Consider the following 17,536-nt stretch of genomic DNA (forward strand, 5'->3'; position numbering starts at 1 on the left):
ATGCTGAATTGGCAATATACCACATGGTGGCACTGGACACAACCTTGGAAACGTCATTGTTGCAGGGTCTACATGACACAACTAATTGTCTATATCAACATGATCAAAAAATGATTCATGTCCAGGAAAGTGGGAGACCTGCGATGATTGGTAAAAACATTAGGCTAGTGTGCGCAGTTATCGAAAATAAGTATTTTTTATGTTCTTTGCAGAATATGAGTCTGAGTTTGAAGAAATAATAAATAGGACGATTTTTCTTTTAGCAAACATTGAAAACTGGTCCCACATACCCGAACACCGTACAAGGGTTAAGTTCAAGTCCTCCAACCAAAGCAATCAGCAGTTAACGAACTGCAATAGTGATGAAAAGGTGATGACAAACTTTGAGCCAATACAGTCAGGTTGCTTGGAGACAAAAGCATTGAACTGGAGGTAAAAGTGGGACTGATTACCAGGGCCCCAAGGGGGGAGAGGGCCCCTGAAAAGTCTGGAATATATGCATGAGGGGGGGGGGGGGGGGATCAACAGCAGTCCTTTTGGAGCGTAACAGGGACACTTGTGATGACACTTATGGCCAGAAGCATAGAAGTCGATATTAAAATTTGTTTTACACGACTTCTCCACAAGTCTAGGGAATAGTCTACAAGATTAATAGAAAGATAGGTGGGAATGTCACGATCTAAAACAAAGTGTTTTAATCGTATATTTTGGGTAAACAATTGCGGGAGAGAGGAAACCGATTCTGCTCACAAGCAAATTTGTACTTTTTAAGAATGAAAGTGCCGCACGTCAAATGTGAGCCAATCCGCGCATTAAAGGGTTCCCATAGGTGGCTCTACCTTCATGCGCAAAACGCGCCCGGTGGTGCCACCGCACTCTCTTGTCAGTAGGAACTCCAATGTACCTCCGTCACTGGTGACAGCAGGCGATGACGATGCGCCGCTAGGGGACCGCGTCTCCACACAAGGACCTGTCCCGTAGCAGTGAAGCGTCGCGCACGGATCCTGAGAGACACCCCGGAGAGTGGAGCGCATCGGTCCCTGGAAGTGCCATGGAGAACGCAACCTCGCCGGAGAGCGCAGCGTCGCCTGTAGACCACATTTTCAATCTCACCAAAGATGAATGGCAACTCAATGGCACCACCAGGGTCCCGGACGGCGCGTCCGAGGACTTCGTCACGGCCATATTACGCGTTACTAGGGATCCAGTGTCTTTACTTAGAACCACCGAGGGGGCTATAGCCGCTGGTTTACTAGCGGCACCACCTGCGCCTTCGCTGGCTCCACCTGAGTCGGGTCACCTGGTGGTCGCGTTTTGGGACTCGCCACTCAGTCATGGGATAAACGTGTTCGTGGGGATTATCCTGTGCTTCACCATGTTGGGGCTGGGATGCACAGTGGAGGTAGGCCAACTCGGGGAGCATATCCGGAGGCCCATAGGGGTGTTGTTGGCTCTGGTGTGCCAGTTCGTCATCATGCCTCTGGTGGCTTTTCTTCTGGCACTGGCTTTCTCCCTCGACGATGTGGCGGCCATGGCCGTCCTACTGTGCGGCTGCTGCCCCGGAGGAAACCTTTCCAATATTTTGTCACTACTGGTCAACGGTGAAATGAACCTGAGGTAAAGTCCGTTTATTCAACTGTGAGAGTATGCTTAAAACTATGATACAAACTAATACATTTCACAAAACTGTTTAATAACATTAAATTGAAAGATAAAGCAAGTGTATCCGACTAACTGAAAAGTATCAATGAATAACGCCTCTCTTCCGGTAAGTAATTTTCACAGGAATTATATAAGGAGAGCTTTGGGCACAGAGCGGATGCTAAATTGGCTGGTTTCGCACTCTCCACAGAGATGAATTAATTTGCATTTGTTGTGTTCAAAGAAAACATTTAATAATTGCCCTCACATGCAGAGTATGTCACTGTGAATGATTTGCCACTTTTCTGTAATTCTCTTTACTTGAAATCATTTGCGTAAAAGTTTTTTTTTATTTGGTCACAATCCTCCCCACAATTGTGCTAATGAATCTTTTGTCACCTTTCCAGCATCATCATGACCATCTCCTCCACCATTCTCGCGCTGGTCCTCATGCCGCTCTGCTTGTGGATGTATAGCCGAGCATGGATCAACACGCCCGTGGTGAACCTCTTGCCGTTCGGACCGATCATCATCACACTGTGCAGCACGCTCATTCCCATCGGTCTAGGTGTCTGGCTCAGATACCGCTACACCCGCGCTGCTGACATAGTCCTAAAAGTGAGTTGACATCTGTATTCTCTTTTCTTAATCTCAAACACATACACTTTTGCAGAATGTCTTACTCTGAAAACAATGCTCCCTAACAAAAAAAATGAAATTATAGGACAAGAAATTATAAGTTATACTGCAGTTTTTCTGAAGTCCTAAAGTGCTCTATAATGTAGCTTAGTTGTAAAGCAATTGTTCATTTTCACTGTAAGGACTAAAAACTGGAATTTCGACACTCAAAAACTGTTAGGACACTTGTTTTTTGCAGGTTATGAAACACTTAAGGTCTATACATAATGCTCAGTGCTAATTCCATGGTATTGCCCTAAGTGATAGAATCTGAATCTGAGCCCTGGTCTGGCGTGCACGTGTAAATGGACTTCAATGGATCACCTTGAAGTCCATTTACATGTTGATTTCAACATTTCTAAAAATACTATCTTGATTATTTTAAATGGAAACATCACTGTGGTGAAAATCCAGTTATTTGCTGCGTGCATGTCGTCATTTCGTTGCCGCTGGGCGCACTGCGTAATCTCCTCGGTCTGTCTCCAGCGTGGACAGGCTGACCCTCGGGGCGCAGTGACATCACAGTCGTTTTCTTCCCAGAGCCAGGCTAGCTCTCTTTCAGACGAGCTTATCCAAGAGCAGCTCGGGCCGAGCGCTGAAATAAAGGACAGGGGTGGGAGATGTGTGACAGAATGATGTATCTGGGTGGGGGATGATAAGTGGAACGCATCAAGTGAAGTGGATAAAAGCGAGGCAGGCTCTCACTCGATGGTGGCTTGCTCTTTTCTCTTCGCCATAATGCGCACGAGGCCCTGAATGGCCCCACGTGCCACTCCGGTCGCTTTCTTCCTGAGGGATTCCCTTTGAAAAGCATGTTAGTTTCGAGACAATATATATATATAAAAAACACCAACTCGCAACATCGCAACTCACCCGAAGCCCTGTGATGAATACATACAGTATGAAGCCAGTGGCCACCCACCCATACTCAAGCTGAGACAGATCACACAAATCCAACAAGAACAGTCAGACGACCATGGTAAAAAGAAACTGAACAAGAGAGAAAAATCCTGTATCCAGATTATCATGTAAGAGGACCAAGATATGGTTGCCCTTTGCTATGTACAGCATTTTGAAGTAAACCAGACTTTTGGAAGGTATAAACAGACAGGGGCACACATAGATGGACCAGATTACAATACTCTCTGCCCCCTACCATGGGGCGAGGGTGAGGAACAGACAGAAGTTTCATCTGTGGTGGAAATCTGCACTGTACACAATCAGCACAATATGATCTTTTCTAACATTCCGTTTCCACAAAGACAAGGCCCTGATCAAACACATATCCAAAAAGTGTCACTCTTAATACACAGTGAGTATATCTGTTATACAGTTCTACAGTATGATGGAGACCAATTTAAACTCTTGTATCAAATATGTCACAGCAAACATAATTAAATAAACAGCTTCTTCCCCAGCCTCATAAGCAGAAATACCAGCCCCAACCTTTGGGTGACTGTGACATACTGTATTTGGGTGAAAACAAACACTGAACTAACCTTTGATTAGCTGTCTTCACAAATGCCACTCTTGTAAACATGTTCATGCCGTATCAAATCGATTATGGCTATGTTCTCACTGTGGTTTAAATCATTCCATAATCATATTTTAATCTGTAGGCCTGCCTTGAAATTATTCATACCTCCTTCACCATTGTATGGGTCACAAAGAACTTCCAAAAGTTATTAGTTTCCAAAATACACTGAATACTTCATTCTATCGTCTTCCTATATTCTTACTACATTGAACACTTCAACCTATTGTCTTGCTATTTTCACACATCCGATGCATGAGTGTAAGGAGCATAAACCTTCTGAAGGCTTTCAAGTTCCCTTAAACCCACGGGACCCCTGGGTGTCATCTATGAGCTTGAGTGCTGTGCCAATGGAAAGCATTGCTGCTTACAACAGTCTTGTCAGCTCTCATTTAGAGATCACTGGATTTTGACCTGTTTCTCCTAAACCCTTCTAGGTTTCAAATAATTAGCAACAGAGTAAAGGAAAAGTACCTTAAGATCTTGAGTTGAATTTAAATTGAATTTGGGTTGAGACAAGAGGAAGGCTATTTCTTAGGAGATTAAATGAAATACCAAACAATGGTCAACATTTTACATTGATGCTAAATTGTCCTCAAATGTGTAAGAAGAAATAGGCAAGACAAAGAAGAGATCTTGTTTTGAGTTTTCCTTTCCTCTGGGGTGGGCTGTGGGAATATGACCCTCACCTGTTGTTCTTCACCTCCTTCCTCCTCCCCCTCCCCCCAGGTGTCTCTGTGGTCCCTGCTGGTCACCCTGGTGATGCTCTTCATCATGACCGGCGCCATGCTGGGCCCCGAGCTCCTGTCCACCATCCCGCCGTCCGTCTACCTGGTGGCCGTGCTGATGCCGATGGCCGGCTACGGGGCGGGCTACGGACTGGCGCGCCTCTTCGACATGCCGCCCAACAGCTGCCGGACCGTATCCATGGAGACGGGCTGCCAGAACGTGCAGCTGTGCACGGCCATCCTGAAGCTGGCCTTCCCGCCGCAGCTGATGGGCGGCATGTACATGTTCCCACTGCTCTACGCACTCTTCCAGGCGGCCGAGGCCGGCATCTTCATCCTGGCCTATCGCATGTACCGGACGGAGGTGCTCCACAAGGAGGACTACCTGGGCGACAGCGACGACACGGACATCAACTACAAGACGCTGAAGGAGGACGACGGGGCCTTCGACACGGCTTATGGCTCGGTGACCGTAAGTGACCCCAACTCCATTGCGCTGGAGTCTCGAGGAACACCCCCGACCCCGGTGTAGGGACTACTAAAGACACTCAAGAGAGAAAGAGACAGAGAGACATACAGACATACAGGCGAGGGGGTGAGCTTCCATACCTCTCTTAACACTGACATTCCCAATGCAATCATGGCTACCATCGCTGAAACCTCACCACTCTCCTCAGCAGCTCCAGAGAATGCCACAAGAGGGCTGGTTAGCTGCACCATGGTCTTGTAGGGGCTGATGTGCCCCTGGGCATTTTTCAGGACATGAACTGATTCCATGTTTCATTTCACTGAAAAACAACAACCGCAACAACCGCAACCACTGCAACGATTGAGGATGACTGTATTTGTGTAACACAATCACCATGTGAACTGGTGACTGATGACATTTATGTTTTCAAAACACATACGCTGTTTTTTTTCCGGCACATGTTCACAACTTCACAACAGGACAGCTACGCAGATGGGATTTCTTTGCATGGAATCCATTGAACCATACTTCAAGCTTAATAGTACTAAAGCCTTATAGCCTGGAATAATCTACCAGTGGGTTGAATTCACAACTATCAATGGAACACTCCAACTATACAGGTTTACATCAACATTGTATTGACTATTTTCATGAACCTCATTCATGAAATCCTGTGTGAAAGGGGAGCAATTTGCTGGGTCAAGACTCATTAATTATTCCAGACACTGATGGTGTGTGGCATGACTAATAAACCATTCTCTGTTCATAAAAATAACTCATTTAATATCCTCAAAAACAATGGTCCTCATTAGAAATAATGATGGTGTTGCTATGTGATTTGTGTGAAAAGAAGATGAATTGTGGCTTTAAAATTAAGTGCTCAGAGTCAGAGCTCCCATCGTGTCATACTTGTGCCTCCATGGCTATTCCTTGCAACACTGCATTTGTAACTTACATTTGTAATGCGATGGTTCATAATCACGTCTGATTTGCTTTTTTAAGCCAGACACATTTCACCAAAGCATCCATGTTAAATACAACAATGTGTGATTACTTCATAAATAAAATGAAAACATCGTACCTTTAACCAGTTAAATTGTGCAATTATGTAAATGTTTGCCATAGCCTATGTTAAGTGTATAAACATTAATAAAATATGCACTGCAAATTCCTTCTGCGTGTGTGTGAAACTGTTCACTGACTGGACGACAGAACAAGGCAGGGATGCTCACCTGATTGTAATCAACCTAACAAGGCCTGTGTATAAATTAGCTGGCGTCCACACCTCAAAGGACTAAGCAAAATGGCTTCGTTTGGAGATGAAACGATTGAAAGTTACCTATATTCATCTTACAATCCATACTCGTATAGATGTCCGAAACCAAAGACCTGGCGGAACAAGAGTTATTTTGCCTTCGGAGACGCGGAGACCTACTTTGACAACGACCATCGCGCACAATTGAAGTCGATCTTGGCACAAATTAACCCCAATCTGACGCCGCGACTTCGAAGGCCTAACACCAAAGATATTGCCGTGCAGGTCAACCCCAAAACCGACGTATCGGTGCAGTGTTCCTTGGGCCCGCGGACCCTCAGTCGAAACCGAAATGTTTTGCGAAAAGGGGGTCGGGAAGTTCAGCTTCCATTGCGCACCGGAGGCGCTGCGATTCGTTACCCGCGCACCCTCGCCGTTTATTCCCCGATTACTTCCAGACGACTCTCATCTCTCCTCTCAGACGTCAAGGGAGAAAAGCGGGGACTTAACCTCTCGGGTGGCGATGAACTCGACACCACTTTGAAAAGTGAGGGCTCCGAATGTGAGACTGAGGCCGCAGAGAAGGCGGCCAAAGAAAAGCCTAGTCCAGAGAAGGACGGAAACGAAGAAAAAGACCTTTCAAATATTACCGATGATCAGAAAGACGAGACTCAAAGTGGAAAACAAGGCGATTCCAACGTCAAAGGACGCGTGAGATTTCAGGTTAGACTGAACTTTTTTCAAAAACTGCTTTAAATCATATCAAACGTTGACCGTTGAGTTTAAACAGTGTGTTCTTACTGGGTTTGTAGTGATCGGGGCCCAAGGATTTTCGGCCTGAACTGTTAAGAATGTTAAGTGTAGGTGTTTCATTTTAACATAACCGGCACAAGTAGGCCTAGGCCTAATGGTCGACATCTCCTTTTTCCGTTTCTTTATAGTTCTTGGAGCAAAAGTATGGCTATTACCACTGCAAGGAGTGCAACCTGCGCTGGGAGAGCGCATATGTGTGGTGTGTACAGGGAACCAACAAGGTGGGCAGGGCCTTCAACATTTTTATTTTATTTACCCATTTCGTTAAGCCTATCTAATCAATTGGCACCAACTTTCCCCCTTTTTGACAGGTATACTTCAAACAGTTTTGCAGAACTTGTAAGAAGGCATTCAATCCGTACCGCGTTGAGGACATAACATGCCAGGTAAGATTTTCAGACGAAATGCCCAATGGAGAAGGTGGACTTAAAAAAAATTAACTTGCAGGTGTCCATGTTTGTCCCTTACATGTGTACGGTCCTCCCTTTCAGATCTGCAACAAGGCGAGGTGCGTATGCCCAGTGACACCGCGTCACGTGGACCCCAAACGACCTCACCGTCAGGATCTTTGCGGGAGGTGCAAGGGCAAGAGACTGTCCTGTGACAGCACGTTCAGCTTCAAGTACATCATTTAGCTGCCCGTTGGCAGTCCGACTTTCACGCACAGGACTATCACTGACGGCCGGAGCAAAGGCGCTTGCTCTGAACAGCACTGTTTTTGTTTGTATCAGTAATGGTTGGTTACCCTCTTTTTGTTTTGTTGACAAATGTTAATGAATGCTTATAATAAAATGGCAATCAGCAGCACGTCGTCTCTGCCTACGCTATTTACACTTTGCAGTCTGGTCAAGCTGGTAGTGAACCCGCAGCTCAACCTGCAGCTCTTTCTGTTAGCTACGAACTCTACACTAACCTCCCAGTTTTAATGGTATGCTGTCTCCACACAGTTGGCTTGCTGAATTGTAAGTTTACGTGTCAGTGAGCATGTAGCTTTGAGCTTTTCTTTTTAAAAGAAGCCTTTGATATTGCGAGCAGGGGTACAGCGCTATTCTTGCCTTCAGGAGAACAATGAAAACTCGACATATATTTTGGACAGATTTCTCTGGCATCTAAAACAACCTCATTTGTCATTCACTTTAAAATGGCAGTAGGCCTAGTAGCCTACTCCTCAGACTTGAGCAAATGGATAAAACCAGGCAGGGCTGCAATCAGCTCCACTGTACGCGTTTCAGGGGGAATTATATTCATACAGTTGTGTGGATAAGACCTGCATTAAGGAGACGTGTGACTGCCACACTCGCATCTCGGTAGACATTTGTGGTCCTTGTCCTTTTCATTTGGACTGTGACCTCAAATGCAGTGCATATGGAAAGTGTTCAGTGACTCACTTTTTCCATATTTTATGTTTCAGCAGACTCTTAAAATGGATTCAATTTTTTTTTCATCAATCTACACACACAATACTCCAACAACCCACAAAAAGCTAGTGCTTGGAGTGTAAATGTGTAAAAAAACAACACTGAAATCTTCCATTTTAAGTGTCATAACAAAAGGTGTGAATACTTATCATTGAGCTCTGGTGCATCCTACTTCTATGAATGGTCCTTGAGATGCTTCTACAACTTGATTGGAGTCCATCTCATGAATTCACTGCACATTATTCGGAGAGGCACACATCTCTTTATATTAGGGGTTTGCACGGTGTGTCATCAGATCTGGACGTCGCCATATTGGAGATGGCCTACTCGCCTCATTAGAAAGCATTAGGCACTGAAGTAAATCCCAAACATCCTCAAGGAAAATGGTTAATTATTGCCGTGTTTTAGGTTGTACCAATAGGTCCGACTGAGAAAAACATCTGGCGTAGGTATCGACTTCCAAAAGTTATTAAAAAACCAGGGAGAGAGGAGAATGTCAGAAGTTATCAGAGGAAGGGGGGCGCTTGTGGTTGAACTTGGTACTTCGTCTCCCTCACCCAACTCATATGGATCTGCGCTGCCAATAAACCGTAATTTCGGCAACTGGCTCCCATGTTAACTGGCTGCGTTGATGACGTTTCATGATTGATTGATGACGAGTCTTTGCCAGATGTGGCCGCTTGCAGATTTGTCACTTTCTGATATACATGTAGGCCTACTAGAGACGCACACAAATATGCATGACATGTTTAAAAGTCAAAATTGTATGTAGTACTACATGCACTGGACCATGAACATGCAACCCAAAAAACAAACACCTAAATAGCATAAATGAACTCCACATGGGCATTGAACCACGAATAATTAATTGACTTTGCTTGGTAATCAGACGTCTATCTACTTGCGCCACGAACCAGCTGACGGCACTCACAGAAATTGACTTCAGTTGTATGATTAAAAGAAGTCAGCTAACGTTATTATAAATGTAACAAGTTAACATAGCTGTTCATGTTATCTGGCTACCATGTTATCGGTACCGTTGCCCAAGCCATTTAGTAGGCCTTCAAAGTATCATGGTTAAGTTTTACAAACGTTTCACTGAGGTTAGGCTGTGGCCGCCCCTACCTGAAGTGTCTGTAGAGCCACATGAACGTCAGCAAATAAATCAAATAAAAATGTGTTGCCTAATTGTGTATCCTTTTGTCCAGCCTATTCTTTTAAGAATTCAGTTCATGAAACACAGGCATTGAAACGCACACTGCAATGGGCAGGAGAAGTCTATAACGTGTTCATATTTTACACAACATTTGGGCACAGGGAGAGTCAAAACTCTTAGGCTTATAGGCTATTAACGTTAATGTTACTGACATGTAAACATGGGTTTGGTGTTTTTTTTTATACTTTATTTCCTAATTCTCGCGTTGGGTGCTGCTCCTGTGGCGCAACAGGTTAATGCCTATACATTGCTTTTTCACGCAGTCGACATGGGTTCAGTCCTCCCAATCACACGTTTTTTTTTTTCATTATTTATTTATTTTTAGACCAGCAACGCTTCCTCAATTTGGGCTACAGATACTAGGTGGCCACAGAGAGCATGACCAGCAGTCAGTGAAATGTTTGAAAACTTAACCATGGTACTTTGAAGACCTACTGGCTTGGGCAACTGCTGTAGCAAGACAACACCATCAGCCGTGTTAACTTGCTACAATCATTACCTGACTTCTAATTGTATAGAGTAAGTCAAGTAAATTGCACTATGAGTTGGTTCGTGGCTCAAGTACGTAGATGAATGGTTATCATTTAAGAGGTTTCATTTAGGAAGCAGGTTCGATACCCACGTGGAGTTATTATTAGGCTGTTTTGGTATTTATTTTTTTGGTGGCATATTTATGGTCCAGTGCATGTAGCGTACTACAGACAATTTTGACATTTAAATATGTCATGCATAGTTGTATTTAGTCTCCAGTTTCCACCAGAAAGTGACAAATCTGCAAGCGGCCACATCTGTCAAAGAAACGTCACCAACACAGCCAGTTAACATGGGTGCCAGTTGCCATGTAACACCGGCGTTCTATACATTATCCCTTACTTATCTACAAATCACTCCAAACACTAGCTTTTTTGTGGGGTGTTGGAGTATTGTGTGTAGATTGATGAGAAAAAAAATAAATAATTGAATCCATTTTAAGATGAGTCTGAAACATAAAATGTGGAAAAAGCAAAGCGCTGTAAATACTTAATGCATGCACTGCACTTATTAATGCTTATATTAATACAAATAAATCTAGCTTAAAAAGGTACCCTGTTTACACTGTAAATTAAAAGATGAATAATGCATCATCTCTGTAGAACATTGAATTCTAAGTTAATACTGAACTCATGTGTGCTGCTAGATATGTTGGTTTCCCCATGCTAAACAAAAGGAAAACATATTTTCACAGGTGGTAGAGATTCCTTGCATAAGTCTGAATCTCTGATACACCTGTGTGAAACTCCTTTGCACAATTCTTCAATCAGCAACCATTCATCATCCATGAGACGCCATGTCTGTTCTCTGTTGCTATTTGCAAGTAAGGATCTCAAGCACTTTTAGAGAAAGTACTTTATTTGGTTTAATTATTTGGTGAAAAAAACATTACAAAAGGTGTTTACTGAAGGTCTATTTAGATGAAAAATGACAATTGTAGTTCAGTGAAATCTGTCTTGTCTAGGTCTTACATTTCAATGACAGTTACATCTTGGGAGGAATGAATACAATTATTTTTTATTCAGTCCATTTGGTCCTTCTCCTTTTTCTGGTATCAGAAAAAACTGAAAAGTCACAGTGATTGAAATCACAGTGATTTGACGAAAGGATGTGTTGTTTGAAGGGAAAATGTGCTTTAGCTGCATGTTTTAAGTGTTTTGAGAGAGTAACAGTCTTTTGCAAAGAAAATGTGTCATTTTGGCCAGAGTGCTTTTGTTCAGACATGGGCGTCAACTGTTTAGAAAACGTGAGTTCAGAGTTGACACAAGCATCAAAGCGATCGAGAAAACCTACCCCCACCCAATGGTGCCCTCTACAACTAAATACTGATATGATGCTAGTTTGATAGGCCTACTGAACGGAACTCTGGTTCCGCGTGAGATTGAACAATCCCACACTGATGTAAGGGCAATCCCGATTAGATTCTGGCATCAGGTGTGTATGTGTGTGTGCACGTGTGTGTAAAAGAGCTGGAGACTGGGAAAGTGCATATGATCAGATTTTTATTTATCCAGATGAGGAAAGGCTGGTAAAGAGTGAGATGACAAAAAAAAAAAACAATAAAATAAAACACAAAAATCAACAGAAAAACTAAAGAAAACAGAAGAAAAGGAATAATGCACCTCTAAATAAAAAGTATACTTTTCCAGGTAAATAATATATCCATATATTCATTAAATAATTAAGAACAGCATTCAAAAATGTACCAGACAAGCAACAGAAGAGATTGATGTGAGGAATGAATACAGTGATCATCTTGTTATATCTTTTCCTTAAATGTGCCATGACGACAATTTTTTTTTTCCCTCTCTCTCAAGACATTGCTTAATGTCCTGCAGTTCGGCAAGCAAGCCCAGTGCCTTTCAGAAGCACAGCAGAGCCACCATGGCCAGTTTCCCCCTCAGGGCATAGGGCTAGAACACACCATCAGTGCAACCCTGAGCCGGACAGGGGTTTGGGGGCAGGGGGTATTGGGTTAAGACAGAGCCAACATGGACGAACAAGAGCCCAAGCTTTCTTCAGCACAGGTTTTTCAGAACAACCTGTCTAAGGGGAAAGCAAGCCGGCATGGAGAATCACAGTGGAGTTAAGGAATGCACGTGGCAAGACTGGGCTGGGCAATGGCCGTCCAAACATCGAGATGGAGCTACGACCTCAAGTGTCTCTTCTCGACTACTAAGCAGTGGAGTTAGGTGTCGGTTCCCGGCGACGACCTTTGCACTCTGACCTCTGTCAGTGCCCTCTCTGTGGATGACCACTCGCCCAGGCCAAGGCCAGTTCTTTTGGGGAGAAAAGTTTCAGTTGCCAACATAGTAGAATGGTAAAGAGGATTTGTTAGTGATTGTTATATCTGGTCTCTTATTCAATTCTTGCGTATTTGTTTTATTTTTTATTTTTTTGCGTTAGCTTCATACTCTATTCTGCTTTAACAGTGCATTACACAAATGTACAAGGGAAAAAATACTGCTTTTACACTATACAATTTTTTCTAAAATATATACAGAGTAAAATAAGTTATTGATATTTCCATAATGAGTTGCAGCCAGTTTTAGCACTTACTCTATGTGTGTGGTTGTGTGTGCGCGCGCACATTTCAATCGGTGTATGTGTATGTGCATGTGTGTGTGTTTATATGTAAATATGCCTTTAGGAACAAAACCTCTATCGCCAACACAAGCACATGCGTCTGTGCGATAACACAAACAAAATCTCTCTCTCTCTCTCTCTCTCTCACACACACACAGGCACACGTAGACACACACATCCGTGCACACACACGGATATCTATGGTTTCTAAAGGCAGCTACTTATTTGGTAACAGGGTAAGAGTTTCTTTTTCGTTGCTGTTGTTAGAGCGACTAAGCAAAGGCTTGGTGTTTCCCAGACTCTGGGGGATGCGGGGGAGGGGTGGTCCGTAAAGTGAACAGATACATTTCTCTTTATACAGCACCCTGAGGGCGAGAGCCGCCCTTTCCCCCAGCTTACAATTACACATTAAATATCCCTAATGTTTACATCCTAAGATGTTAGCTCTAATAAAAAATACATTTCTCCAAAAATATGTCTTGCAGTGCTTTCTCTTTCAAGCATGCATTTGAAACCTTGTTTTTATTTATTCGTATATATATTTTTCCTTTTCGTTTCTTAATATTATGTTTGATTATGAGTTCAATGTGACGGGGATTCCTGCTTGCACCACTTCTTCTTCACGCCATCTCCATGGCGACCACACCTTGCGTGCTCAGTTCGCTGGCACAGTGCATTGTGGGCCACCGAAAGCCCACCTGCCGTTCTCAAGGAAGGCTGCTCACAGGTCATTCTGCACGAAAGAGAAGCATTTCCAGTTCAGCATCATCTGCCTCTGGCCTTCCGTACACCACCTCCCGTCACCATCTCACGAGTAGTTATTGCAGCAGAATGTTTTTTTAAATTTTTTTTTTTTTAACTTCTTCCAAGCGAGGTCGGCTTATTTTTCGGGTGGAGAAAAATAAGAGAGGAGAGAGAGAGAGAGAGAGAGAGAGAGAGGAAGAAGAATGGGAAGAGCGACACTTGCGCATTTTCTACATGAGCGAGTTGAGTTCATCCCCCTCACATCCTTTTAGCCCTTTAAAATGACGTCTCCAGTCTCCACCCACGGGACCCCCCCCCCCCATCCACCCCTCCTCCTCTCAGACGCTTACTCCCTCCTTGCTCTTCCCCACAACCCCCCCCCCCCCCCCCCCACCTTCATGTTGCCAAGTGCAGGTGTGCAGAGAGTGGGGGGGGGGGGGGGGGGGGGTGGGATGGAGAGGACCCTGGAGGTGGAGGTGGGGGTGGGGCGAGGCAGCAGTCCCCTACGTTCAGTCCGTGCTACGCCGCAGCGTCCCGTGCCGCGCCGCCCCGCCCCGCCTCACAGGCCAGTGCTGAGCACCGTTGTGTGAGTCTCCAAGGGGTCCTCGATCTGAGTCTCTGGCGGGGGCTGGATATGGGGGGTCTGAGGTTGGATCCCTGTGTCCCTCTGGACGCGGGTCGGGTCCTGGTCCTGGGGTTGGGTCTGCACCTGCGTGTGGGGGGGGGCCGAGCGCCGGGCACGTGTGGGCCTGGCGCAGCGCCTCGCGGATCTGCAGGTTGAGCTCCATGAGGCGGCCGCTGGCCTGCGACAGGTCCCGGCTGGGGCCCACCACCGCCAGGCAGCCTGTCTGGCCCAGCGTCTGGTGCCGGAAGTAGATGTGCAGCAGCGTCTGGACCGCGTCGTCCTTCTCGCTGCCAAAGATGTCGTTGGGCCACAGAGCCCTGAGGACAGGAACAGAAAGAGAGAGAGAGAGAGAGAGAGAGAGAGAGAGGGAGAGAGAGAGAGAGAGAGAAAGAAAAAAAGAGAATGAGGGAGAAAGAGACAGAGAGAGGACGATGACTCATGATCTGACGGCAATTATAAACTCCAAATCCACTTTCATTCCAAGACCTTGAGACACTGACCAGTGTGGCCACACACTTTTGGGTCACTGATGTAGTCGCCAGCACACAAGGGCGACAGCAATAGACTTTGGATTTAATGTCTACTGAATCAAAGCCGTAATGTTAGTTAATTAACCATAAGTAGCTTTTTACTAATGGCCAGCAGTTATGGTGTGAAAGGTCTCACTTATGTATGCCATCCTGCACCAAACCTAATGCTTTGTTGAGGGCTCTGCATCAAACCTAATGCTTTGCTGAGTTTGGGAGTAGGTGTGTGTGTGTTCGTTAGACTCACTTGAAGGCTTTGACATGTGTGTGTGGTATGTGTTCTGTGTGTGGTGTGTGGTGTGCGTGTGTGTGTGTGTGTGTGTGTGTGTGTGTGTGTGTGTGTGTGTGTGTGTGTGTGTTAGTGAGACTCACCTGAAGGCTTTGACCTGCGTGTGGTCTGTGTGTGTGTGTGTGTGTGTGTGTGTGTGTTAGTGAGACTCACCTGAAGGCTTTGACCTGTGTGAGGGCCTGGCTGAAGTGGCGTGCCCGCAGGCTCTCGATGAGCGCGTGGATGGCCGTCTCTGTGCTGCTGTGCACCGCCTCCCCCAAGCCCGCGCTCAACTCCTCCTGTCCGTCACGCGCCAACTCCGCCTCCTTCAGACAGCCCTCCAGCAGGGCCAGCTCGTCAGACATGTTGATCACCTGAGAGAGAGATAGAGAGGGAGAGAGAGAGAGAGAGAGAGAGAGAGAGAGAGAGAGAGAGAGAGAGAGAAGAGAGAGGGAGAGAGAGAGAGAGAGAGAGAGAGAGAGAGAGAGAGAGAGAGAGAGAGTGAGAGAGTAAAAGAAAGAGAAGGGAGCACATCCAGGTCAGCATGCAGTAATACCCACACACACAGAGTCCACACACACAGCAATCATTTCAGTAAGAGCAGGCAGTTCAGCTACACACATGCACACACTCCACATTTCCATAGGGCATGCCTGCAGCCTGGCACAGAGGCTGGCCCTGACCAGAGCGAATAAGGAAACTCAGTTAGCATTGATCAGTGATTAGCTGGAATAGCTGGTCCTGCCCCTACATGCGAGAAATGACTGGCTTTGATTCAGTGCAGCCAATCCCATTAGACTCCCACTAACTGCGCAACCCGCCGGGCTACCCAAGAAAGATGGTGTGTGTGTGTGTGTGTGTGTTGTGCAATGCTAACTAATCAAAGATGGGAACAGACAGATACATGGTGCTGCATGTGGGAGTGTGTATGAACCACAAATCTAATTGGATTCCACTGTATCGGTGCATCTGCATGGAGATCAGGCTGATTTGGCAACCAGAGCGCTCCCAGTGATAACACCAGATACAAGATTACTCCCCCCCCCCCCCCATTTCATGTATGTGTCCTCCAAATGCAGAAAATACATGTTTGTGTCCCCCAAATGCAGAAAAAAAGAGCTCATCTTTTACCTGCGCGTGAGTGTTTATAGTGTCTGTGATCTAGTGTGTGTGTGTACATGACTGACTGCGAATGAATCATCAGTGATGAATGTGGGTTTGTGAGTGTGTGTAAAGTGCATGCGTGATCATGTGTGTGTGTGTGTGTGTGTGTGTGTGTGAGAGTATTTAGAAAGCATGCATGTGATGCGAGTTTGTAAAGTGTGTGTGATCTGGCTTGTGTGAGTGTTGCGTGCATGTGTGTGTGTGTGTGTGTGTGGGTGCGTGTGTGTGTATTAGCCTGCTCCATCAGAGGACCAGGGTGTAATTCAGACTGTCTGCCTGTCTCACTCACTTCCCTTCGACAACCTGAAGCCCAATTAAACACTGAGTCACCTCCACTTCCCTCTGAGGAACTATCAAAGAGCGTGCATGAGTGTGTGTATGTGTAGTGTACATGTGCATGTATGTGTGTGTGTGTGTGTGTATATATGTGTATGTGTATGTAGGAGACATACAGGTAGACACACAAAGGATCAAAAATGCGCCAAAGCTGGTGTGTGTGTGTGTGTGTGTGTGTGTGTGTGTGTGTGTGCGCAGTGCTAGTGCTTGGTGCCTACCTCTGCCTCTCTCTTGATTGTGTCCACCCTGCTGATGAGCTTGCAGTAGGCCTGGAACAGCAGCAGGAGCTGGAAATGCAGCTTGTACAGCCGCCGGCAAAGCTCCAGCTCCTACAGACAGAGAGAAAGAAGGAGAGCGAGAAAGAGAGAAAAAAAACAAAGAAAGAAAGAAAAAAAAAGATAGAAAAAAGAAAGAAGAAATAGAAGGACAGTAGGAAAGCAGGAGAAACAAAAACATCAGATGTTAGCAGGGGTCCAGCCCACGTGGCACACACAGTTACATGACTGGATGGATGGATGCCAGGGTTAGCGACGGCGGCGAAGAGATGAAAGGGTTATAGAGGAGCAGGGCGTCACGCCGTGCCACGTCACGTCACCCGCCGGACTTCTTGCTGGCCAAACAGGCCCCCCCCCCTAGAGACCCTAGACCACCCTTAACAACTCGCACCCCAAATGTCCCTGGACGGCCAGTCAACTTGAGCACAGGCATCTAGCTAGCATTCCACTGCGCCTAGCTGTGCTTGGCTGGACTCTGCCCCACGTGCAGCCACTGGGTGGGGAGCGGGATGCCGCACGGCTCAGTCGCCTCAGAGGAGAGAGCGAAAAGAACAGACAGGGTGGAGGGGATGGAGGGATGTGCATGCATGCAGGGATAGATAGATGGATAGACAGATAGATGGATAGATAGGTAGATGGACGGTGGGAACCCTAATGTAAAAACCGCCAGGACCACTATCATTCCTTAAGCCCGTATGTGTCCAAACCCTGACCATGGGCACACCACC

At 45.6% G+C, this 17,536-nt stretch overlaps 3 protein-coding genes across 3 annotated transcripts in view; 2 read left to right on the forward strand and 1 right to left on the reverse strand.

Annotated features, from left to right (window-relative positions):
- Positions 1-522: 522 nt before the first annotated feature.
- Positions 523-6,221, forward strand: slc10a4 (solute carrier family 10 member 4). Its single transcript, XM_042057946.1, has 3 exons — positions 523-1,617; positions 2,049-2,259; positions 4,583-6,221. Exons 1-3 carry the CDS (start codon positions 1,052-1,054, stop codon positions 5,111-5,113), a joined length of 1,308 nt encoding a protein of 435 aa, XP_041913880.1. The 5' UTR covers positions 523-1,051; the 3' UTR covers positions 5,114-6,221.
- Positions 6,222-6,328: 107 nt separating this feature from the next.
- On the forward strand, positions 6,329-7,925 carry zar1 (zygote arrest 1). The gene is made up of 4 exons (XM_042057948.1): positions 6,329-7,028; positions 7,247-7,339; positions 7,430-7,504; positions 7,610-7,925. The coding sequence occupies exons 1-4, from the start codon at positions 6,354-6,356 to the stop codon at positions 7,751-7,753; spliced, it is 987 nt and encodes a 328-aa protein (XP_041913882.1). The 5' UTR covers positions 6,329-6,353; the 3' UTR covers positions 7,754-7,925.
- Positions 7,926-11,765: 3,840 nt separating this feature from the next.
- The window catches only part of fryl (furry homolog, like), a 74,390-nt gene continuing 68,619 nt past the window's right edge, over positions 11,766-17,536 (reverse strand). The window contains 3 exon segments of the mRNA XM_042056956.1: positions 11,766-14,555; positions 15,208-15,407; positions 16,752-16,862. Coding sequence (XP_041912890.1) covers positions 14,123-14,555; positions 15,208-15,407; positions 16,752-16,862 — 744 coding nt within the window. The 3' untranslated portion in view covers positions 11,766-14,122.

The sequence above is a fragment of the Alosa sapidissima genome, chromosome 12 (assembly GCF_018492685.1).
Source record: "Alosa sapidissima isolate fAloSap1 chromosome 12, fAloSap1.pri, whole genome shotgun sequence".
NCBI classification, from domain to species: Eukaryota; Metazoa; Chordata; class Actinopteri; order Clupeiformes; family Clupeidae; genus Alosa; species Alosa sapidissima.

Excerpts from the sequence above, each read along its gene's own strand:
- zar1 (XM_042057948.1), top strand. The coding sequence starts at position 6,354 with ATGGCTTCGTTTGGAGATGAAACGATTGAAAGTTACCTATATTCATCT. Across the intron at positions 7,029-7,246 it reads AAGGACGCGTGAGATTTCAG|TTCTTGGAGCAAAAGTATGG; the intron begins GTTAGACTGAAC and ends GTTTCTTTATAG. Across the intron at positions 7,505-7,609 it reads TTGAGGACATAACATGCCAG|ATCTGCAACAAGGCGAGGTG; the intron begins GTAAGATTTTCA and ends CCTCCCTTTCAG.
- slc10a4 (XM_042057946.1), top strand. The coding sequence starts at position 1,052 with ATGGAGAACGCAACCTCGCCGGAGAGCGCAGCGTCGCCTGTAGACCAC. Across the intron at positions 1,618-2,048 it reads AACGGTGAAATGAACCTGAG|CATCATCATGACCATCTCCT; the intron begins GTAAAGTCCGTT and ends TCACCTTTCCAG. Across the intron at positions 2,260-4,582 it reads CTGCTGACATAGTCCTAAAA|GTGTCTCTGTGGTCCCTGCT; the intron begins GTGAGTTGACAT and ends CCCTCCCCCCAG.